General features: G+C 40.9%; 2 protein-coding genes across 3 annotated transcripts in view; one reads left to right on the top strand and one right to left on the bottom strand.

Moving 5' to 3' along the window:
* The first annotated feature begins 4,948 nt into the window (after positions 1-4,948).
* Positions 4,949-7,173, top strand: LOC117956103 (endonuclease domain-containing 1 protein). Its single transcript, XM_034890967.1, has 2 exons — positions 4,949-5,298; positions 6,025-7,173. The coding sequence occupies exons 1-2, from the start codon at positions 4,996-4,998 to the stop codon at positions 6,631-6,633; spliced, it is 912 nt and encodes a 303-aa protein (XP_034746858.1). The 5' UTR covers positions 4,949-4,995; the 3' UTR covers positions 6,634-7,173.
* A 2,223-nt stretch (positions 7,174-9,396) lies between these two features.
* The window catches only part of nlgn2b (neuroligin 2b), a 66,472-nt gene continuing 50,137 nt past the window's right edge, over positions 9,397-25,731 (bottom strand). For both annotated transcript variants that reach the window (XM_034890964.1, XM_034890965.1), the window contains 5 exons: positions 20,276-20,461; positions 17,829-18,094; positions 16,832-16,985; positions 15,086-15,452; positions 9,397-13,835 (listed from right to left, as the gene is read on the bottom strand). In XM_034890964.1, the coding sequence (XP_034746855.1) occupies positions 12,902-13,835; positions 15,086-15,452; positions 16,832-16,985; positions 17,829-18,094; positions 20,276-20,461 (1,907 nt within the window). In that variant the 3' untranslated portion in view covers positions 9,397-12,901. The remainder of the gene's footprint in view (positions 13,836-15,085; positions 15,453-16,831; positions 16,986-17,828; positions 18,095-20,275; positions 20,462-25,731) is intronic.

Raw genomic sequence — 25,731 nt, 5'->3', positions numbered from 1 at the left:
CCCCCCCCCCCATCACTGCAAGTGGTTGCCACCCATTGTCACCAAATCCTCGAAAAAAACTATGATATTTAATGGCCAAATTAAAGAAGAAAAAAGGAGGACCACAATACACAACGGCCTTTAACGGTATAAACAATGCATCCATTTCTCCGGTTCCCGGGGAGCTGGAGCCTACATCCAGGTGTTTTTTCGGTATAAGTGGGAAGTGAAGCAGAGTGAAATGGAGACGGACGGCCCGCTGAGAGTTGGCTGAGCTCAAATGTCAAGTGACAGGATAACCAGGGGAAGGTGGGGCTACAGCTCCGCCAGCAGAAGAGGGAGGGTCTACATTTTGTGGGCACGCGATGCGAAAAGCACCACTCATTGCCTCTGCTCATTTCACCCACCAGCGACCAATAAAAAGCCGGCAGAGAGCTGTCGGTGAGAGGTAGAAACGGAGGGAGAGCTGACGAGCTGCCAGACCAGTGTGTGAGTGAAATGGTGGAAGCATAAGCAGCCCGCTGACAGGCTTTTTTACCTCTTAAGTGCCTTAGCAACAGCCCCGGATAAGCCCAAACTCTATTGGTTAATGCGCAACCCCATGTGGCTATTTGGACCAATCAGAAGGCTTTGGTGCAGAATTTACAGGGGGCAGCTTCATAGGGCAGGATATCTGTGCTAGATTGAGCCCCCTGGTGGCTCAGTGAAGGTTTCTCTCAATATTTCCCCACAAAACCCCCAAATTTAAGGGTTATCTACTGACCCATGCACTTCAGAAATCATAATAAACATCTTACCAATGACGATATGGCACAACATGAGGCGCTATTTACCACCACGGCTGTCAAATAATCTTTTGGAGCTCATTACAGGCATTTTGTTAAACTAATAACTCTAGACAACTGTAATACAAAAACATTACGGTAAACTGAGTGACATAAGAAAAGAACAAAGTAAAAGAGGAAAGGAAAAACGGAGCAGCCAAAAATTTGAAGATTTAGCTGACTTTTGAATTCAAATTAATAAAATACACAAAGTACCAAGAAACATAAATCTGTAACAGAATTAAAAAAAAATAGAAAAAAATCCTACGTGAATTTCCATATCAGGAAAATTGTTATAGCGGGATACATTATAACCCCCCCCCCCCCCCCCCCCACACACACACACACACCAACTGTCTGTCATTGGAGAGTACAATTAAAAATCATATAGTGTCTGTTACACTTTTAATTCTTACAGACAAAAACCATGTTGCTAGATTTCAAAAAGTTTTAATATGCATTTTGTCATCATCGAGAATCACGGATATGGGAACAAGCAACAAACAAGCCTACACTGCCACGAAGTGGGAAACCTATATTATTGCATGATGACGCATAACTGGGTTCGATGAACGTGCAGATGAACACGTATAGTCCAAATGTCGAGGTCAGTACAGCACACTGGGTACAGAACAGACAGGAAATAGACACAATGTGTGTATGATTTACATTCAGTTGGTTATTATAGATTTTAAAACCATTACATACGGTCCCCAGTAGGCCTACCAGAATTCATCAATAATTAAAATAAAGAATTTCTTGAATGTGTCATGACATCTCAACAACAGCCTTGCACATTGATACTTGTGTAATGTGCTTATCTCAGCATTTCAACTGATGTGTCATTAAATTGGACTGTGACTGACCATATTTCCAAGCCTGTCTGAGAGACAAGGAACTATACAGGGATTCATCATAACTATTTTAGTAAAGGACTTTGCGTGATAATCCCAGAGATTGACTTGACATCTTTAATCCACCACAAACAAACACGTAAAATGGCAGACGATGAGATGCCTTTTGTCACATATTTAAAACCCTTCCCCAAAGTGCTGCCCCCATGATTTACATCGATTAGCCTCTTTGAAAATCGTGACCCGTAATTACATTTGCTCCCAAACAACTGACATCATGAAACTCAGCAGCAGCAATGAAATGTTCTCCCTCCTCGACCGAACCTGCAGCTGAGCTGTGGCCGCTTCGCTGGGTCTAAATTTATAATTTTTAATTGGCAAAAATGCTGACAGCTGAAAAATGTCCGTTCACATAACTGTATCGTCGGCCCCAGCTACATAAGTTATGATTGTCATAACTCAGGATTAGATCAGAGAGGCAAGCTGGTCCCTCGATGAATAACCACACTCAGTCACTCAAATTGACTTATTAGGGAAGTGAGGGATTGTCGCGCCGGCTAATCTGACACACATTTGCATAAAGCCGACTTGAGTACAGGGCTTTATAACACCGCAGCAGACAGTCCAGCCATTGATATGCATATTCCCTTTACATTTCAGACATTCAGATCAATGGTTCCCGATCTTTATCGACAGACGCCTCCTCCACAGGCCAATTACATGAGCTCAAGTCCCACTTCATCAACACAATCGGCCAAGTTCCAAATCTGCTCATTTAAACTGAAGTTAATTAACGCTATCGATTACATTAAAGTGGATTATGTTGGGACACTTTGAGATTAGCAATTGCTTTCTTCTTTCTCAACTTTTAGCTAAATTCCTCGACCCGTCTGCTCGCTTGATAACTTCTTCTTTTTTTGTTGCTCGTTATTACTTGAGTTACTCCATAGTCTTTCAACATACCCCCTAGCAAGTGCAGAAGTGCCCCCTGAGGGGCAAAAGCACCCTTAGATGATAATCAGTGATGATAATCCTCTTCAAAGCATGTGTAATGACATCAAGGACACGGACAAGACAAGTGCTGATGGAATCAATCAGGCCAAATCCAGCTTCTCACACATTTTGATCTGGCCTGCATATCAATTTAGGTCCACAATACATTTTGGCTAGCCTAGTTTTTGCCGAAGCAGAATTTGGCAGATCTACAATTATTATATTCAGGCTGTGTGGTAGCCTGCTTTATAAAATGTAATCAGAATGCATTGTTTCGCTTGATTTGTTAAATTCTATGATGTAACTGTAAGTGAGACATGCAATGTCTCTTATATGAGACATGCAATAATACGGTCAAAAATATTTGACTTTTTCCAATTAAATAAAACATGTCAATAAACCATAAATATACATTTAGCCCACGTGTAGCCCTTAGTGAAAGTGAGACATACCTTCGTTATAGGAAGGTCAGTGCAACCCTCATGCTAACATGGCATGTTGTTATCAAATGATAAAAGAGTATGCAAGTGTCCCTCGCAGTACTACCCAGAGAGAAAACCATGCAACCGCAGTCAGTGAATGTGTTTTTTTTGCATAATGTGTCCAAACTGTCATGAAGGACTAAAGACAAGAAAACTTTGAGAAGAGGAAGAAACTTCTAGATGGATTAATTGCTGTGTACACAGTGAGCAGCCAGAACGAGTCCGGCACCCATTTTGGCAAAACATTGAACCATTTGCTATGAAACACTCATTCTACTTTATGGCACATTAGGTTTCCTCAATTTCCATAGAATGCTGGGTTTTTATTTTTTTATTTTGCTTCTTCATATTCATCAATATCTTCACAACTGGTTTCAACACAAGGCTTCATTTAAAACTTAGTCTTTGATTATGTAATAGCAAACATTAATGGGCATTTGTGCACATAGGCTCTTTATCGCTATGTCGTATAATTAAACTTTTGGGCTTTATCGCCACCATTCACGCTGAGTACCATAGTACTTTGGAAGTACACTGTAGGCCTTTTGTTCATCACTGAGACAGATTAGTCAGTTTTGCATTTTACTATTGCAGTGATAACACGCCTCTGAATGTCCCATTTCAATGTCCCGTGTGTCGTCACCACACTCTTTCAAGTATGTTGCACTTATACAGTGGTGGAATTGAAGTACCGTACTTAAGTACACATTTGAGGTACTTGTACTTTACTTGAGTCTTTTGTTTTCATGCCACTGTCTACTTGTACATTTCAGAGAGAAATATTGTACTTTTTACTCAGCTACATTAATCTGACAGCTTTAGTTACATTAAATTATGGATTTTTGCACATGAAACACATGAAGTTTATAAAATACAATGTTTGATTATAGATGAAATTACCCAACAAGTACAGCTGAAATGAAGTGTTTTAATTCTCTTTTTTATTCTTTTAAACACCGTTTTTGACACTTTTAAAGATTTTTTGGAGACTTTTACTGCTCTTTTTGACACTTTCAACGCTTTTTTTGTTTCCAGTTTCTAAAATCAGCATTGATTACTTGTAATTTTGCATTTTCCTGATGATACTTAAGTAATACTTAAGATACTTACTACTTAAGTAACATTTTTGATGCAGGACTTGTTACAGAGTGTTTTTTTTCAGTGTAGTATTTGTACTTTTACTTAAGTAAAGATCTGAGTAATCTGAGTATTTCCTACCCCTGCACTTTCATGTGTTCCTCTACAGCAGGAAGAAAAAGGATCCGTTAAGGCCAACATGTTTTTGCAATGGGAATTGTTTTGGCCTTCACAAGTTGTTCAGAATGGTTTGTTATGAATTCTATCAGGTACTAAGGTTAATATGTGAAATAATGACATGGTAGATGTTGGACTTTTTAAATCATCGTTTGCACCCTGGGAGGAGTCAATGATCCAGTCCCTGGCTGCCTCATCATTTGATTGCGCCATTAAAATAATTTATTGGCTTTCTACCCCAAGGATCAAACCATAACCTCATTAAGAACTCACCGGGACAAAGCTGTCAATTTCGTTGGCCAAGGAGATGATGGGCTTAACCTCAACAGATCCAGAAGTTTAGCACAGCATTACTTCAAAATGAGCAGTACAACTCAAAATAAGTATATAATTAGGATATGATTCTGGAGAAGACACAGCTTTTTTATTCACTCTAGTATTTTAGAATTGTATGTTAAGAGCAATGACCTGCCCATCCATGCCTATGTGTTAGGAGGCTTGACTCTCCTTGCTTTGCATATCTGATTTGTCGTAATCATAACTGCAAACATTTACTGTCATTGCTTAGCAGAAGCCATAGTAGGAGAGACTGAGAAGACGTTTTTCACCATGAGTGTGTTATCGCCTCTAGTTTTTGTTCCTGTGCTAGCTTGTTTTCTGCCTCTAATGTCAGCAACGGTGGTTCAGGATTTTAACCACATAGAGAGGTGCAAGGACTCCCTGTACATGGGGACACCACCACGCGGGTTCACCGACACTAAACTGAAGAAGATCTGCCAACGTTACGCAGACCGACCTCGCTATGTGACCCTGTACGACCCCAAAAAGCGGATTCCAGTTTACTCAGCGTATACCTTCAAGAAAACAGAGGGAGACAGACGTGTGGACTACCCTTGGATGTACGAGCCACAGGTCCGAGACTTGTCTTTTAGTAAATAGCTCAGGATTGCTTTTCAAAATTGCTAAAAAGCTTCATTCATAAAATGGGGTTTCATTCATTTTTAACCCATTTTTGATTCTTAAACGAAAGACGAAATTCTAACAAAAGTAAAGACATAAACAATGCTGGCTTTGTATTATTTCCCAGCATAACAACATGTTCTGTATCCAATAGTGCTCCTTTACTTCCCTAAGTAAAAGTACTACTACCACACTATACAAATAGCCTACTCTGTCACAAGTAAAAGCATTGAAAATATTACTGCTAAAAGCATAGAATTATCATCAGGACTATGTTCTTAAAAGTACTAAAAGTAAAAGTACTCACATTTTAGAATCTGGAAACGATCAAAACAATTCTGTCAAACAGCAAAGTGTTTTATCAGTTAATCATTTCAGCTGGACTTGTAGGCCTGTACATTGTTTACTCTGCAAAATTCTTAATTTGAAAAGTAGGTCTAACTAGTACCTAAAACTGTCAGATTAATGTAATGGATTAAAAAGTACAATATTTCCTTTTGAAATGTAGTGGAAGTAGAAAGGTGCATGAAAAGAAAAGACTAAAGTAAAGTAGGTACAAGTAACTCAAATGTGTACATGTGCAGTAATTGTAGTAAATGTACTTATCATAGCCTACTGGCTTAATGTAGCCTATTATTTCCCAGCATGACAGCACTACTATGTTGTGTGTCTCAACAGCTGGCAGAAGTCGATGGGAATGGGAACATGCAGTCCTTCCCCACTGGCTACCTGCACATGAAGTTCGAGGACAGCCAGGCAGTCCTGGATGACTACTCTGACGTGGTCCTGTATGAGAGAGGCCACCTGAACCCGGACCAGCACCAGTCCACGCCACACGACCGCGCCGCCACCTACACTCTGACAAACGTGGTGCCGGAGATCCGCGAGTTCAACATCGGGCCTTGGCGTGAGTACGAGGAGCGGATTCGGGTCCGCCTCAACAACTTCTGCCGCGGCACGGCCTACATCGTGACCGGAGTGACCACCAGGGGCAACATGATCCGCCGAAACAACCAGGACCGCGTGGCCATCCCCGAAGACGTGTGGTCCGCTTACTGCTGCACTGAATACGACCGCAACGCGCCGCACGACGTCCGCATCCGCTTCCCGACCTACGGAGTCTTGGCCAAAAACGCCAAAGAGGGAAACAGCGTGCACGAGATGCCGCTCCAGGAACTTGAGATATTTTTGAAAAGTAATTTGGATGTTGACCAGAACCTTCAGATCTTTTATGACAACTGCATCTCTCCCTCACCCCTCCCTCTTTACCTCCAACATACTATCTGAGAGCTTAAACCTCCTGTGTGCACGTGGGTTTTTATTACAAATGCTAATTTCTAAATTTGCTTGCAGCTCCGTTAAGCCACCTACACATGATAAGCGATTTGCTCTGTGCGCGCCGCTCCGACGCTACGAGAGCAAAGCGAAGCGCAGGTAAACGTCATCAAGAGTGGCAGGGGAGATAGGCTACTGCCCGTTGCTAGGAAACGACATGCGGTTATCTCATTGGTTGTGCGTTCGAAAGGTCAGCGGCAACTAGGTTAAAAGTTACAATAATTTGAATTTTGAGCGCAGCGCTAAGCGGCAGATACGAGCGGTAGCGCAGCGGAGTGGGCGTCACCGCCCTCCCTATAGGAAATCAACGGAACGGCCGGCGCAAAGCGGGTTTGCCGCATGTCATGTGTAGACGGTTTAATTATAAAAACAAAAACAGAAAAGGCACATTTTACAAGACAGCTGCTTTGTTAAGAGAGGGATTATAAATGCCTGATGCGCGGGAGGTTATGCAAATTGGCTCATTCAATAAAATGTCTTAATTAACTGTGATTGTGTTATTTATCATTTACTTTATATTCTTGTAACATATTAATGTAAAGCTGTGTTAGGCTTAGTTGAGGATTCCTTATCATAGGCTGCTCATGTGAGTTTAAATGTTTGGTCTGTTAGTAAAATTGGATTTTGCATCTGATTGATGGTTTTAGTGCATTTTAATCATTAAGGTAACCTACTTGAGATCAAGTTTTTTGCATATGAAATCCATAGTTAAGAAAGTAAAAAAAACTGAAAAACCTTCAAGACTTCAGTTTTGGAAGTATTATAATATTAATATTTGGACTAACACGTCCACATATTTTTTTCAAAGACAGTGAGAATAACATTTGTGTATTAAATGAAACATTAAAACATTCAAATATCACACATGTGAACATATCATATAGGCCTAAAGACTTTTCATAATTTATTTAAAAAGTGTTTTTTTATCTTTCATGTAATATAGCTATCTTCATTTAATTGACAATGACGTATCCATTTACAATTCTAAATAGGATATGCTTTCTGAGCTGTTAGTGCATCATCAGCCATCATTCCAGATTAATTTAGAATATCTCAACAGAGGCTAATTCATTTGGGTTAGAAGCACCGACTGCATAACATCTCTGAAGCAGTCATTAAAGTTGCATACCGCCATCTAGTGACGGAGGGAAAGTATTTCCTGTGATCACTGCTTACAGCTAAACCAACACTGTAAATTATCCGCAAAGGCAATTTGGCTGAGCGCATAAGAAAAATACTATGACATTACGGTAAACATCAGTCATATAAACAATTGTGCAATCTACTTACTGTGTGAAGACTCTGCCGAAGAAATAACAGAGATGATTTTGATTAATTCATGCACATCACAGTTATTGGACACAGTGTAGGTGATAACTTGCTTATTATTGCAGCAATAAGTCATGCCAGATATTCTAAAACAAGAATTTTAATATTCCAGATATGGAAATAAAAGAAAACCGAAAAAATATTAATAACGATAGAAACGTTTTTTTTTTTTTTTTTAAATGGATGCATTGTATATTTTTCAACCTCTTTTCTGTCAGGAATTATTGTGCAGTAATGCAAAAACAATTTCCCAAAAACATAGCTGCAGGCAGAAATTAAATATCTCTACTGTTTTGCCAAGATACTTCGATCTGTTGTTGTCTATCTGTATTCATATCTGAAAGTAATTGGGGGGGGGGGGATTCCAATTGATTAGGGTGCAGTCTGCGACTTTGGAGAGGTAAAAAGAGGTGCAAGGTGGTCTAAAAATGCTTATGGGATAAGGGAAGTAAAACTGTGGCCAAAAAAAGGAATTTAATTATACCCACATTAGGGCTTGAATGAATGGAAAGCATTAGCACAAATGCTTCATCCAACAGCACCAGTTCGTTCCAGTATATTTGCCCTAATATTGATTTATTGTGTACAGCAGCTGAATAAACACAGATAACTGGTGCTGTTATTTTTAGGCTTTACATTTAAAATCCTCTGGATAACTTTAAGACCTCATGGAATGAAAGTCAACACTCAGTTTGTGTGGATTTAGAAAATTAAATCAAGGGAAGCTTAGCATTCTGTGGTGAAAGCTAGCCTGTATGCTAAAAAGCAACACGTCGTGGTGATGTCCTCAAAGCCACAATATTACAGCAATTAACACCGAGGTTCTATCCCTGAGCAGCCGCAGCTACAATCAGTTTCCTCTTTCTTAAAAAACGATAAAACAAAAAAAACACTACTTCTCTCAATTCTCCAATAATAGGCCTAACATTAACTGTTGTATACTATCAGTTAAAGTCGCTCACAGCAACGGCCTGCAATACAAGCAAAACCATTTTGATATCCCGACTGTAAGCGAGCAAATAGCAAATATTTAAGTTAGCAACTAGCTAGCTAGCTAGCTAACATGTGAAGTCAACGTAGCAGCTAGCTTAACTAAAGACTGATGTATTTTTCTCAGGGACCAAACCACAGCTTAAAGGTAAATGTGCATTTCTGGCCAGAAACGGGACTAGAATTTTTTTAGAAAAGTTTACATTGCTCATACCTCTTGGTTGTGTAATAAAACAAGCTGACGGGTTAGCTACCACAACATCAAAGTGCTCCGGATTGTGTGTAGCTAGCTAGTATACCAGCTTGTAGTTGGGGTTCTCCCGCCCCCGCGTGGCTATGAAATGTATTACAGCTTTAATTTTGCCCAGACAATGTGACACAAATGATGGCACTAGCTTTTGTTTAAGAATGTCTTTTAATGTTTTCCAGTTCAGATACACAACATACAGTGTGTAATAGCCTCTATTTGAAATAGAAATATTAATTTGAATTCTTTCAACTCCTTCTGGTCATTATGCTCTCTCACAGTATCTTGAGCTTCTAGCAGGTTCCTGAATCGGACTAAATGAAACAGACAAACAGGTGCAAGCCTTCCCTTTACCATTAATGCAATACATGTTTTAATAAGACAACATTTGGATCCTTGTAAGGCTTTTTATTATTTTTATATATATATTTTACCTTACCTTAAGCCAACATCAAAACTGTAGTGTAAACATGTAAACTTGGTGAGTGGGCTTCCATTATCTGTTGGCGGTCCAAACTATCTTTGTAATGCTGTTTTTAGAAGCATGGGCAACTCAAACTCACATCAAACAGCTGTGCCAATAATCCCATAAACAGAATGTGTGGACAAAATTGCAAAAGGTAGCAAAACAACCACCATGATTAGAGTCTGAAATAAGACCAAACGAGTACAAAGGATTTCACAACCTCCTAATAGCAGTTTGTTCTGTATGACAATGTTCAAGACAATATGAGACACTAACAATTAAATCCAACAGCATCGCAAGTAAAATTCCTTGATTTGGGATTTTGTTTTGAGCATTATTTACGCATGTTCAAAGATGTACTCATGTGCCCGTAACCTATTGGAATTTGCCCTGGAGATTTAGGAAACAAAGGAGAATCAAACATACATTTGAATGCTAAAATCCTGTAAGTCACCTAAACTTGCACCTGTTGTCACAAAGAAAAGATCCCGGCCAATCACTCGAAACCAAACGACAAACATAATATTTACAAATTACAGTTTGTTCTCTTACACTTTAAAAAATGTACAGTTTGTTTCTCGTCTTGGTTTTTGTCTTTTGTCCTCGAAGCTCGCTCCTGTCCAGTGTGAGGGATGGCAGTCTGGCTCCAGAGTGTTATCCTAAGCAGACAGGATACAGAACATAACAAGGAGGGGGGGAATTAATCCCGCTCGCTTTGCTTTTTGTGGTATATGGTGTATGAGTAATGTCTGTCATCAAAGATTTTGTGTGTGTTTTAAATCAGGTTTTTAGAATGCATCCCCTGTGCATTGACAGATCATACCGTAGCTGACGAGCTAGTTCGTCATCACCACTGAATCACTGCCCGCATTTGTCCAGTGTTGTCCTAATGTCACTGTTTTTCTTTCTTCTCAGAATTGTCCAGAGTGTGACCCGTCTCTCGTGGTGTTCAGTTGTGCGAAAGATGTGAAACGCGCGTTCAAGGCTTTCTCACCTTTTGACCGTCATAAATATATCTTATCCTTTCTCCCACCTTGCAGCAGGGAGAATCATGAAACAACCGAAGAGCAGACGAAAAGAATAACTGTCAGGCAGTCTTTGAAGCATGTGGTTAATGTCAGTCACAGACAAAAACCTTATTTAGACTATTCATGTCATGTAAAGTAGTTGTTTCTTTTTTTCGTAACTTAAAAAAGTGCTATCTTCAGGTCAGATTGAGAGACAGTGACTGCAAACTTGACAGCTGCAAAAGATAAAGAGGAACAGAGCAAAAGAGGGAGGAAAGAAAAAAGGCTTCATCAGTCTCTCTGGTAGTTTTGCGGCACAGCCTCAGTGTTAGGAAATGAACAAAAATAAAGAGGGAATATTTACTCTCTTTGTTATAATCATAGTTTTACACAATATTCATCTCTTAATACTTTAATACCTTTTTCAAGTACCACAAAGTGCAGCTGATATTAAAATAGAAAATGGAAATGATTTTCAAAATAAAATAAAATCAATGCAGAACAAGGCAAATCATCAAAATTACAAACTCTGTCCACACTCTTTATAAAAAAAAAAACATCATGCAAATATCCCAGACAGCAAAGTAGTTAATAAAACTTTATATTCTTTTTTTTTTTTTAAATGAGGAAATATTGACTCTGATTTCCCCTTTAAAGAAGAGACAAGCCACAGTGCAACACTGAGTGCAATTTAAAAAGAAAATAAAAGTGTGTGGATCAAAAAGAAAGATGAAGGGGTTGGCACTTTTAATGATGGTAATTCCTTTTGTAAGATACAGTCAGGGTGGACCTCTCCAGGCGGTCCACTGGACGCCAGTGAAAGAGGAACTTCATCACAGTACTTGGCACCAAGAATGCTGGTAAAAACGAGATATCAGAATATCTTTTTTTTTCATTCATATCCTTACAATTTATTAATAATACATCATTTACATTTGTGTTTTTGTATAAAAGACTCCAAAAGGAAAAAAGAGTCTAGAAGTGATTGTGAGAAAGAGGAGAGACGTGGAAATAGAAATGGATTATGTCAAAGGTTTAATAAAAAGAGCTACGAGGGCAGATGCAGAGAGAGAAAGAGTGTGAGGCTGCGAAAAGAGAGAAGCAGTTAAATGGGCTGAGATGGGGCTACAGACAGAGATAATGAGTGAGAAACAAATAAAGTAATGGACATGATTAGAGCCTGTATGGCAGAGATGCAGCGAGTTCTAATAGGCAGCCTGGATTCCAGGTTGCATCCCACAGACCGAGTATGATTCAGTTTTTTCCTGTACCGCCCAACAGTTGCAGCCCCAATCTGGAAATGCTTGAAAGCAGCATTTGTGAGTATACATTTTTTTTCTTCTTCTTTTCTTAAAAGCAGGACTTTCGATGGCATTTAGGTCACATCATAACAGAAAACAGGTACATAAATTTGCAATAACATAAGAAATAAAAGTTACACTCTATGAAGAAAAATCATGCTTAAATGTCAAATAGCTCATCCTTGTACTTCCATTGCTGTCAATACAGTTCATACTTAGCAGAAGCCTCCAAAAATAGAATATAGGGACAGCTGTTGGGACATAGTGCTCAACACAGGGTGCCAAATTTCACTTCCAGATTGGGCCTTTAAAGCTGCAATTTGTAAGTTTCAAGAAATCACCGTTTTATGAAAGACAGCTTGTTGGGGCATATGTCGCCTGGTTTAAAGCTGCTCGCTACTGTATTATCTTTTTCACTAAATGAATGGAAATGAATATATGTATTCTATGTCAAACATAGTTTTACACTGACACAACAACACATGCGCAAAACAACCGAGCTACACATAAGATGTCTGGCTGATTGTGATGGGCTCAATGCCTCTTGGAGAGAGAGAGCTCCAAGCTTAAAGCTGCGTTTGGTGGCTCACCAAAGCACGAGATTTTGAAAGAGCTTTAAAGCGGCAAAGCAGTATGCACCTATGATGACAGGTGGAGCTTGTTTTTTTTAAATCATCTCCTCCTTGACTAATGCTTACATTTTAGAGGTATTTCACTGCTTCAAATCTTACAAACTGCAGCTTTATTTGAGGGCTTCATTAGAAAAGACAAAGATATAGTGAAGAAGAAAAGACAATGGTGAGAGTGGGGTTTGTATGGAGCAGTTTGTGTGGTGCGTCTCTGTAAGCCCAGGGTGGGGTAGCAGAGGTTGTGCCTGGTCCTATACACGGGTGGTGGAGTGTTGGTGTGGCAGGGCATTGTTGCTGTGGCTGGGGACAGGTGTGGTGGAGGGGGCCGGGACAGGGGGATAAGTGTTGAAGGGGTGAAGGGGCTGCATGCTGCTGATGGTGCTCGGGATCATGGTGATGGTATTGGCTGTCATCAGTGGCACATCCTCCGGCGCCCGCCGCAGGGCCAGCGTGTAGTCAGGTGGGCACACGGGGGGCCGCAGGGGTTCCAGGTCGCCGTGGAGGCCGCGGGAAGGGAGGGGTGTGCCGTGCTCCAGCTCCACTCTCTGCTGCTTCATCTGCAGTGACATTAGCTCCTCCTCCTGACTCAGCGCCAGGTCATTGTGCGGCGGGGCCCCTACTACTCCCATGCCAACGCCCATGCCCATCGTTGTGACACGCTGCGGGGACAGCCGGCGGTGGCGTCTCTGCATGAGTTCATGGCGCTTGTCCCGTTTGTAGTAAAGCGCAGCAAAGGCCAGCACGTTGAGGAAAAGAAGCGAGGCGCCCACAGCTACCGTCACACTCAGCTCGGTGGAGTAGTCCCGCGTCACATCGGGAAAGGGAGAAAAGCGGGGCCTCTCTGAACCATAGGGTTCAGGATCAGGCGGATAGGTGGAGATTACTGGGTGCCGTGTGGAGCGGGTGCCGGGGCTGTGAGGGCCCTTCCAGCGGTTGGTGCCTCCGGGCGGCAGGCGAGTTGTGATGGAGCTAATGATTTCCTTGCGGAGGCTGTGGAGATGTGGTACCAGCTCCAGCCAGAAGGCCACCTTGTTGGCCCGGTAGTTGTCTCTGACACGAGGCTTCAGGCCGATATGCAAGTACTGCTTGTCTTTGGAACTGAACTTGGTCCAGATGACCTCTTCAAAGCGGTTGGGCTTGGTGTGGATGAACGTGGTGTCCTGAGGAACTGGCAGGTTAGGATCTCTGGAGGAGAGAAATAGCAGAATAAAAATATTTTTGCTTGTTAAAAATGACTGATCACTACTAAGTTTGTAACATATACTTACCTGTGTTGCGATTATAAAGCAATTACATATGCCGAAACACAAGAGCTGATGTGCAATTTGAGGTGAACACCTGTGTAGAAATCTGGTTTGGATTTTAGCAGAAAGAACGCCTCGGAAAGAGCAGGTGCTGCGTGTCACGGTGCAACTCAGTCCCAAACCAGATGTTTAGGCCCACAACAAGCTCAACAGATTCTCTCATCCAAGAGAAAATCTCCAAATCAATCAGAATCACTAATGTGATATTCACCTTTGGCAGACTAACAATGTGCCTACAATAGAGACAGAACGCATTTAAGTCCCGCCCCCACCGTAGGGGGAAAGAACTCTCTGCTTTTCTTTGACTTGTATCGCGTGAAGGCGCCTCCTCGTCAATTCCGTCTGCAAGCGAACAACAGAAAAATGCCTCAAGTCTGCTGCGTGGTGATATTTACTACCAAAAATGTACAGAACCCATAACTGTATAAGCTGCCAAATGGAAAAACACAGAGCTTTTATGAAGACAAAAGTGGATACAGATGTGAGAAATCAGCAGAGAGAATAGGAAGACTGTGGGATCCGCAGTTTATTCAGATTCTCAGGTTATTTACCCTGTTGCTAGTGAATATCACCACACAGCAGCCTTCAGGCATTTCTCTGTTGTTTGAGGAGTCGCCTTTGCCCAATACAAGTCAACAGAGAGGGAAGAGTTGTTTCCCCCTCTGGTGGACATAGATTTCAGAGGATGATGTACGCTCTGTCACCAATGTGGCTACAAATAGTAGGACTTCACTAGAAGGATAGAGGGACTGATTATTTCAGAAAGTGAATTCACCACTGTGTTACACATGAGCTTGTGAGTACTTCCCTACTTATATTTTACAGTAGTTTATATTTTAATCAGATAAATGCACTTAACCCTTGTGTTGTCTTTCTGTCAACCATGAAAACAAATTAAAAATGTAACACTATTATCGTTTTTTTTCTGACATTTTGGTCAATTTTTCAATGTTGTGGGTGCTTGTTTGATGTTTTTTCAAAAGATATTTGATATTTGGAATGTTGACATTTTCAGCACTTATTTTGAAGGACAATTTTTGTGTAAATGTGTAAAAATGGGTCAAATTTGACCTGAGGACATCATGAGGGTTAATATCAGAAAGTTATGATTTCATTTGGCATTATACTAACCCTGTCTTGGCAAAGTTGGTCCAGTATGTCATGACTACGGCACTGAGCATGACATCGTTCTTGGAGAAGTTACAGGGAAACAGGTCAGTGGCTCCCACCATGGGAATCCCAAACACATATGGGATCTCATCTCCATGGGCCGCGTCTGCCCAATCTGGCCTCGCCTCGGTCTGACAGTGGTGGTGGAAGGTATAGAAATAGACGGGCGACTGGAACTCAGCGTGCAGTTTGGCAGTGGCGACAGCCGGGGCCACCCACTGATGGTCCGTGAACAGAGCCAGGAGGGTCTTCCTACGCATGTCACTGTTGTCCCTGTCAGCCCAGTCTGTGTACATGAACTTTATGGTTTCTCTCAGAATGTCTTTACCTTCAAAGAAATAAAAAAAAAAAAAAAAAAAAAAAGTGAGCATGTACGCAGTGCGTGGTCATCTGCAACATTCACTGAAAAAAGATTTAGGGCTGAATTCTGTAATTATAACTCTTATTTGAAACAAACATACAGTTGATCAAATTATGATAGCTTCTCTGTGTGTTACACTTCCATTATCACCACATGTCCCCTCAGATTTTCTAATGTGTACTGTAGCTCATCACAAGATGTCCTCCAGCTCTGTTCAGAATGTCTGGCTGGAAAAACATCACATAATGAAGAGGAAACTACGACTCCCAGCGCTACTGTAGCAACAACAAAAAAGGATTTTTAAATATCAATTCCTACTGAAAGATATACTGTGCATTGTAAGAATCTTTTGCTTTTTAACAGCATTTGCAAACTCATAGCTATTTTATGAATGGGAAAACATTGTAATAATACCACACACTACACATTTGAGGTACTTTTACTTCACTTGAGTATTTCCATGTTATGCTATTTTGTACTTTCTACTTCACTACAATTCAAAAGGAGTTCTGTGCTTTCTATTCCACTACATCAGTTGTACAATCGTAGTTACTAGTTAACAAATTAAGACTTTTCATATAAAACCTATGTAAAACCATTGTGAGCTTGTGCGTGCTGGGAATTGTTGCATGACACAACAATTACATCTTCATTTGCAATGATATAGATTACACTACCCAACAGTATGGAAAATAATTAAACCTAGCTCCACTGTGGCTTTTTCACATTAATGCATCATTAAGTTGCTTTGAGTACTTTTATTGTGTTATGCACCGGTAGTATCCCTTTAAGGACAATTCACTACACAATATTAATTGTAACTGAGTGTTTTTACAGTGTGGTAGTGCTACTTTTGCTTAAGAATCAGAGTATTTTCTTCTGCCATTTTCATTGTAGTTTGAACCAAAGCATTGATTCTCTGCCCTAATCCGATTAGGCCCAACCCGCTTGGGTGGGAGTTTGGGTGGGGCTGTCATTTCTCAAAGATTTCCCTGGGCTTGAACACATATTTTCTAATATCATTATAGTCTGTGTCTGTGTCATGAATGAACACAACCTTCTGTAAATCAATTCAACTTACACACATGGATAATGAGCAGTGGAAGTTCAAGTTTTTAATAGGCTCAGGCTCAAGACTGTTGGGTGGATCGGGTTCGGGTCAGGCTTGGGCCACGATGCGAGTTCATGTTGGGTCAGACCTGATTGTTTGGGCCTGATGATAGCTCTAGTTTGAACATCACTAAAAGTACTTCTTATTGTTGTAGAGCCCAACAACATGTGGAAAGTTAAAGATTAGAGCTTTAAAGGAATTCATAATTTGAAGGTAAAATAGGATAGGGTCTGACCATCAGGGTATCCATACAGATTGTCCACAAAGTTGGAGATGGTGTAGTCAAACGAGGCTGCGGATATTCCGTCTTCTCCCTCACTGTCATCCACAAATTTCAGGCCCTCTCCCTGGTTGACGCCCAGCAATATGTCGTAGTTCAAGAACTCACCCTGGAGTCACGACAAACACACACAGCATGATATGACAGTACAGAATTAAGGATTGATTCTTTCCTACGATAAGATACAATGCAATACGGTACGATATTTGCTGACATCTAAAAGTCAGTCACAACTCGAATTCGATTTGATTCAATTCAGGGTCCTGAAACCGATATGAGATGATATCATATGCCAATTTAACACAGTTTAAATTTATATGAAATATGAAAAACTATTCTTCTTAGCTATACTGCGTAGTTTCTGGAATTCTAGGGATTCTAAGTAATGACAACAACACTGTCGGCGCCTCCACATGATACAAGCCATTCGTGATCTCACACGCACCCCCACCTCTCCTTGATGCAGTTGCTACCAGATAAAGGGGACGGAAGGATTAAAAAAACATGGACTCCTCAGAAGGGGTAATTATCTTCACGCGAGTTACTGCAATGGAAAGTCACTTGACAACACAATCTTCTGAACATAGCCATACTGGGAAATACAGAGAGAGTTGTGTGGAGCTTAAATTCTTAATTACATTTGTAGCAACTCATTTGGCAATGACTGGAATGTAACAAACATTTATTAATATCAAAAAGTTACGCATTAAACCTTTAATAAAAAGTATAAATATAAAGTAAAGGGCCATCTTACAGACGATATGTATCGATAGTTTCACTTGGCACCAATAATATTGGACTGTGGCTCATTGAATCGATATATCGATCCTGATCGATGTATTGTTACACCCCTACACAGAATTCAGCAGTAATTTACACACCAAATACAAAGACATGACCAAGACAAGAAACAATCATTCACTGGATGACATCCAGTGAAACCAGCTCTGACCTGCTGCATGAGAATCTCAGGATCGTCAGGCACCACATCCCCATCTACCACAGGTCCAAAAGCGATGTGGTAGCGTGCAGGCTGGATGTCTTGGTCCACTAGCTCCCTGAAACTCTTCCTCCTCAGGCATTCCACCAAATCAGCCATATCCCCCAGAGTGCAGCCGACCTTCCTGGCCAAGATCTTGGTGTACATCATCGGTCGGTAGTTGACTGCCCAGCTGGAAATGGCGGAGCCACTCTGAGCGATGGCCCTCTGGAACAGGCCTACACAGAGCAGGACCACATCCAGCAGATATAGCTTCAGCAGAAAACACTTATTCTCTGTTAGTTCAACACCAATCCCCCCCTCTGACATACTTTTGCTAGCAGCAAATGGGGCCTTCAAGGCCTTACAGTGTGAGTGCTTTCAATAATGCATAGATGTTCGAGGAGGAGCAATTGTAGAGTATTACATAGGAAGCAAGAGAAAGTAGTCGGATTCTTAGCTGGAGAAATCCTTCATGTACATCAGGGTAGAAAAATGAAGTGCGTCCATTACATACAGTGAGAGGCAGCAGCAAGAAAGATGGTGGCAACTCTACACACAGCATCAGGCTTGATGGGCCGTGTTGGATGAAGTGCGAAAAAGAGACAGAGATAGAAAGAAAACTGCTTGCACTGTTGCACCGCTGCACCGTTATGTAAAGTGGTCTTGCTGTCCCTCTGTTTTATCTGCAGATTCTGTCATTAATAATTAAGGCCCCCCACATTCTGCATGTGCCCCACCCCCGCTCCTCTCCCTGTGAAATCAATTAAGAAGCCTCTTAGCTGTAGCTCCAGCTCTACCTATCATCTCCTCTCTCGTCTGCACACATGCACACACACGCACACACACACCGCACACACACAAACACACACACAGTACCTAAAAAAGCGTTCACCCACCAACTTCTTCTGCACTTTGTAGTGTTACTGCCAGACTTGAAATAAAGTAGTGCCACAGCTCTATTCACAACAACCCATAATGATAACATGGATGTTTAATTTATTAACTATTCACATGAGCAAAACCAAACCAGAAAAAATAACCTTAATATTAACCAATCAAAAGTTCCAAAACGACCAAAGGGAATTTCAAGCAATACAACTACTAGGCCAATTATATATACTGTGTATACAGTATATAGAATTATTATTATATGTTTTAAATAAAACACCTACCACCATCACCCACAGTATAATTTGAACACTAACGTTTGTGTGAGTATTTGTCATTGGCATGCAAGACAGCCAACATTAGCTTGCCAATTGACAACCACTAACAACTTTGCTGATGCTACCCAGTTATTGAACTGCTTTGTCATGTCCTGCTAAATTATGTCTGACTCAAGATGGACAAAAACATGTGTGTTCCCATGCACACGCTCAGAATTCTGGGAATCTCCTTCACGCATACAAATAAATCTTCTATTTTAATTGATCTGTCCCAGGTCAGTTTGTCGGCGTGAAGGTTGACAGTTCAGTAATAACCTAATCTGAATTCTTGGTAAAGTGAATTGCCTTTTACATTCTGAGCTCTACTCACATCAGAGGATTAGTGATCAAACATCTGGTGGGTATTTTAGAGATCTGCCATTCAAAAACAAACAAAAGAAAGTACAGTACAGTCCTTAAGAAGTTGTACATATACTGCAGTGGTTCCAGAGGTGGTGCCTTGAGAATGCCACAAGAATGTTTATATTTATATTTTCATCACAAAAAATACTGTTACTATGATGATATCATGCTTTCAAACGTATCAAATCAGAGAACTAAATATCCAAGCCACCATTAAACACCTTACTAAATATGCAGTTATGACGCAGCTGGTAGGGCAATTTCACGTTGTCATAACAACCCAATACATCTTCCAGACTCACATTTTCGGGTTGACAAAAAAGAAGACACACACACACACACACACACACACTATTCCTAATGCCTGCCCTGTCCAAACAGCATTAGTTTTATTAGAGAAGGCCAATTGTGTCAGTGCAGTCCAGTGATCTCGTTATTTCGTGTCTCTTGTATTGTAAAGGGATTTTTTCGTGTCTTGTATCCCAAACTGAACTGATTATTGATTTACGGCAAAAAACACACAATTTTCATTCATGTGTAGCCCTGTCCAGATTGAGAATTTGTTTGTTTTTTTCAAATAACTAAATCTTTGCAGTTTTGCATGTTTATTGAAAAAAAATAGATATACTATATTGCTGCAAATAGTAGATGAATCATTTTCTGAATATGGCATCCTTTCACTTGAGGGAATAACATTGCCAGATTTTTTTTCTTCTGGTTTTGGCTGTTTGTTAAAATTACTAACATGCGCTGTGAAGAAATACACTACCCACCCTATCCTGAAATGGTAATCCCCTTTGAGCAGGGTATATGACTACTAATGTGACAATGGCAGTGAAATAACCTTACCCTCGGAGTGGTGGGAGAGGATGAGAAGGTTCACACAGGCGGCACCAGCGCCTGAGCCAAAGATGGTGATTCTCTCTGGGTCTCCTCCAAAGTGGCCAATGTTTTCATTGAGCCAGCGCAGGGCCTGGATCTGGTCCAACAAGCCATAGTTCCCCTTAGCAGACTGGTCCCCTGTGCTCAGAAACCCTGCAGGGTAAATTAGAACAAACACAGAGAGGAGAAGAGGGAAATACTGATTTTGTGCAGGATGAGGTGAGGGGCAGAAATTCAGGAGCATAGGATAACATAATCCTGTGTGTTTATTGTCTTTTTAAAAAGAAAGTATTCCACATTAACAGAATATGGCATCCTGTCATTGTTAGGAACTTCTCAGCCTCCAACTCAACGCAAGTCTGAGGAGATTTCACACAGAAAGGTTGCCAAATTACTAATTTTTAATACCCACGCTTGAAAAACAACACAGTTAAGAGAACTTGTCAGCAAAGAGAAGGAGGAGAGCAACAGAAGGCAATTTACCTAGTTCCAGGACACACATTTACACAGTAGGTGCACACCCACAACAAGACTAAATAAACTGAACAAAATGTTACACACGGAGCCACACACACATACACAGTCATTTGTTCTTATGATAGGGGGTCACAGTACTGTACATTACATGTGTTTCAGGGAGCACCAGGCTATTTCATGGTTTGGATGACTTCAGTAGTCGACTGAAAGGATTTCCGTTAACAGCATTCTTGTCAGATTATTGGCTGTTGGGGCAGAGGACGTGACAAAAAACCAAAGACCCCCCAAAAAAGACCCCAAACATCACACAAATCTGGAAGCAAAACCTTGGCCTTTGGGTTGCCAGGCCAGTTTGATTCGGCCAAATGTTGGTGCTGTTTAACCTACATCTACAAACTGGGCAGCTAAAATAAATATGCACACAAATATGCAAACAAGCTGGGCAAGCCAATCCCCGTTTTTTATTGCATTCAGTTTAGTTAAATGGGTCCAGGCTAAGCCTGGAACCTCCTCAAGTCCTAGAAACGCCCCTGGCCGCAATGAGTTTAAAACGGCCATCCCAGGCATCCACTGACTGGTTTGCCATTTAGCCGCTTTATAAAGCAAAACAGTCATTGTGTGGGTTGAACTGAAAAGTTTTAGAAAACCTGGAAGGCAGACAATATCATTCATGTACGGCTTTATCCTTTATAGTAAAATCATTCTACATGTCACCTAAATGAGCATATCGGTTGAATAATACCCCCATACACAAGGCCCTGGTGTCAAGGTCAGAGGGCCCACATAAACTTTTATACCTCCTCCAAGGAGGTTATGTTTTCTACTGGGTTTGTCTGTTTTGGTTGGTTGGTTAGTTTGGTGTTTGTCGGTCAGCCGGATTATGGAAAAAGTACTGGCCTGATTGTCATTCAACTTGATGCAAAAGTGTAGCTGGGGATCCCTGGGGGGGATACACAAATCATTTTTCAGAGGCATTATGGACCAGTGGTCTGGCTTTTCCACTAGGTATGGCTATGGCTTTATAGGTAGCACTGTGTATTTTGGCCACCTCCGTTGTTTTCAGTTGCGACCCAGGATGCCACAGACAGACACTCAGCGACAACACTTGGATGGTGTGTGGTTAATTTTGTGTGTATACAGTATATATATATATATATATATATATATATATATATATATATATATATATATATATATATATATATATATATATATATATATATATATATATATATATATATATATATATATATATATATATATATATATATATATATATATATATAGTATTACCGTTACACAGCGTCATTCTCAAATTGTGCATTAAGACAATGGGTTAAATCATGGTTGCAACACAAGTTTAATAGTGGTCCTGACTTCTTGTTGTGATTGTTTTGGAAATATATCTAGACATATATAGTGGTTGCGTTTGCAGATTTGCATATGATAGAAGACTGGATTATTGGCTTAGGCAGAGGTCTGCACTCTTAGTTACGATGTGTCTCTATGGCATAATCTCATACTTTAGTCTTTTCACTGAATACTGTTAAGGGATTGCAATTCAACAAGTTTCTTGTGTAGTGACTGAAAAAGAGTGACTTAAGGGCAGTTGGAGCGACTGGGACAGCCATGTTCAGTATAGGGAGTACACAGGGACAGATGGTAAGAGAGGACAGTTAGCATGTTGGATGTTTGTTGAACAGCAATTTAACTTTGATTGTTGATGAGTATAATGTAATGTAAGATGATGATGACGGCGTTTATGATTTGTAGCAGTGATGATGATGGTGGCGATGATAACCTGCCAAACTGACCTCTCCACAACAATCAGCGTGACACACGTCTCACTCCACACTCTTCACTGTACTTACACTAGAGTTAACACTCAACAAGCCTGGAGTGTTTTTGGTAGGTTCACGTGGATTAATTATGGTTCATATTACAGAGTGTTATTTATTTGCGGTGGTTCACGTTTAGACAATATTTATGAATACCAGCCAGCAAGAAACAAGAGAACAATATCAAGTGGTTGCACATATTCTTTTTTCAAAGGGTAGACTCAGGTGCCTGGACAGTAATTATTTGACCTTTAGAGGGGGAGATGAAGCTTAATATGTCTGCATGAACAGAAATAATTAAATCTCAAGTAGATTAAGGTAAACCTCTATTAAACATGCCCATGTGTCTGTGTCTTTATCTGGATGTCCACTGAGGGATGAAAACACCTCGAACTTGTGTTTTCGTGTTGGTCCGCAGATGCAGTGACCTGCAGTGACTCAAGCTGTCCGACGGACATGGGAGAAAAAAAATGAAAAGGGCACAAACACAAAGAAACTTTTCTAGCATGTAGGGCAGCCTATATGGCACTGCATCACATTTTCTCTCCTGGAAGGGCACCTAAAGGGCACTTTATCACAGTTTCTCCATTGAAGAGCACGCTAGAGGGCACTGCATCACGTTTCCTTGACTGGAAAGACACCCTAAAAGGCACTTTATCATGTTTTCTCCACTGAAAAGGCACCCTAGAGGGCACTGCATTACGTTTTCTTTACTGGGAGGGCACCCTTAACGCCCCTTTATCATGTTATCTCCACTGGAAAGGCACCCTAGAGGGCACTGTATCACGTTTTCTTTACTGGGAGGGCACCCTTAACAGCACTTTATCATGTTTTCTCCACTGTAAAGGCACCCTAGAGGGCACTGCATTACGTTTTCTTTACTGGGAGGGCACCCTTAAACGGCACTTTAACATGTTATCTCCACTGGAAAGGCACCCTAGAGGGCACTGCATCACGTTTTCTTTACTGGGAAGGCCCCCTTAACGGCACTTTATCATGTTTTCTCCACTGGAAAGGCACCCTTAAGGTCACTTTATCATGTTTTCTCCACTGGAAAGGCACCCAAGAGGGCGCTTCATCACGTTTTCTCCACTGGAAGTGCGCTCTAAAGAAAAATGCATCATGTTTTCTCCACTGGAAAGGCGCTTCATCCTATTTTGTCTAGTGAAAAGGCCCCCTAGAGGACACTTCATCATGTGTTCTTTATTTAAGGGCACCCTAAAGGGCACTTTGTCATGTTTTCTCTGCTGGAGTGGCACCCTGGTGGGTACTTCATCACGTTTTCTCTATTTGAAGGGCACCCCTGAGGGCACTTTATCATGTTTTATCTGCCATAGGGGCATCCAAGAGGGCACTTTTGCTGGGGTTTATTCATGAGTCCACCAGTGGTGACCTGGATGTTGTACAATGCTAAAATATGGACAATTTGGCCAGCCGTGTTAGATTCCTTCACACTATCTCAGAATCTAAATTATCTAAACTAAATTACCTTTTTATATCTTGAGAGAACAAATGAAAGCTTGGGTAAGTCTGATAGCTGCCTGATGTACAACCCCAGTCAACATTAACAATAATCTTTCTCTTACCTAATGATAATGAGATAATGATCATTAGAAACCACAGTTTGATTAAATTAACAAATTTATTAGAATCCACAGCTGCCCTCAGCTTCCATAGTGCAGTGATTAGTGTTGGAGGGATTATTAAAAACATATAAATCTTGCAGAAATATTAGCTTGATAGGATTACTCCCAGTAATCTAGATATAGTTTGCATGCTTGTTGCGCAATTGTATTATCCTCCGATCATCCCAGCTATTGACTGGCTCTTAGCCTGATGTGACTCTGACCTGGTAATGTATCCGCGCTGACCTGTGCCACTTATCAAAACCATAGGCATGTGGAAGTGTCTGCTTCGTGGCTGCCCAGCCGAGTGCTGAGTTGCCTGCCACAGTTGCCTGGCAACTGTCCAGAGCTTCAGGCAAAATAATATGGACAGACACTCACAAATGCACTTGCATACACACATTCAAGCACTTCCATTATCAAGTACACAAACAACTGCATGCATGCGCACATGAACACAAAAACGAAATGTTTGCGCACACACACACACACACATGCAGTTGAGGGCATGAAATACCATGCTAGCTTAAGCGAACGCTCTCTTTGCAAGGGCAACTTGAAGAGAGGAAAATTTGGTTTATCTTCTACTACTGAAGATAAGTCAAACAACTTCTCTCTTCTCTTCCAGTAAGTTTTTCTTTCTGACCCCCCCCCCCTGCATCTGCTGAGTTGGGCTTCATACTGACTTTAGCGCTGAGAGCAGCAGTTTAGGAGGATGAACTCATGCATATTCAACACTTGCTTTAGGTAACGGCCAGGGAACTCTGAGGAGAGTCATTAACCTCTAAGCAAAGATACAAGCTGGAGACAGGGAAGTGAATGGATGGAAGACAACAGAGGAGTGGTGAGCATCTGATGGGAGGGAAATTTGAAACAGAAATATTTACAGCCTATTGTATCATGCAGTGTCCTACAAAAAGTCCCTCAAGACCGTCTGATAATAACCGCCGCTTCTGCTCGTATATCTTTCCTGTCATAGTTAGAAAAATCTTTTCGAAAATGGTATCTTCTAAAATCTATCTAAAATCATGAAAGCATAACGCACGCTACCACTGAATGGGAAAAGAAAATGGTGGAAACACTTAGTGTTTCGCTAATGTACGCTGATGAGATGAGTCATGGTGAAAGCCATTATCCCTTATTGATATTGTATTGCCTCAGCAACAGGGAGATTTATTAGTAAGAGACGGACATGTATCGGGTGCATCTTTTAAAATGTACAGACAAGAGAGGCGCATCATACAAATAAGGGGCAGCAGCTCCACATCAAGAGGATATTTTTAGCATTGTGAGCAGTATATTCAGCTTCATTCAGAACATCCTTTAGTGTCGACCATCTCTGTAAAAGTCTGCACCGTTTACAAATCCACATCTAGAATTAAAATCAGTCATCTGACTGACTGCTGATACAGGAACATGCATCTGCAGAGTAATGTTCAGGACTGAACAGAATGACTACAGTGGGTCACTGAATATATATATA

The sequence above is a fragment of the Etheostoma cragini genome, chromosome 13 (genome assembly GCF_013103735.1).
Source record: "Etheostoma cragini isolate CJK2018 chromosome 13, CSU_Ecrag_1.0, whole genome shotgun sequence".
NCBI classification, from domain to species: Eukaryota; Metazoa; Chordata; class Actinopteri; order Perciformes; family Percidae; genus Etheostoma; species Etheostoma cragini.
Note: the sequence above shows the minus strand (reverse complement) of the source record. Positions and strands in the feature narration are given on the sequence as shown.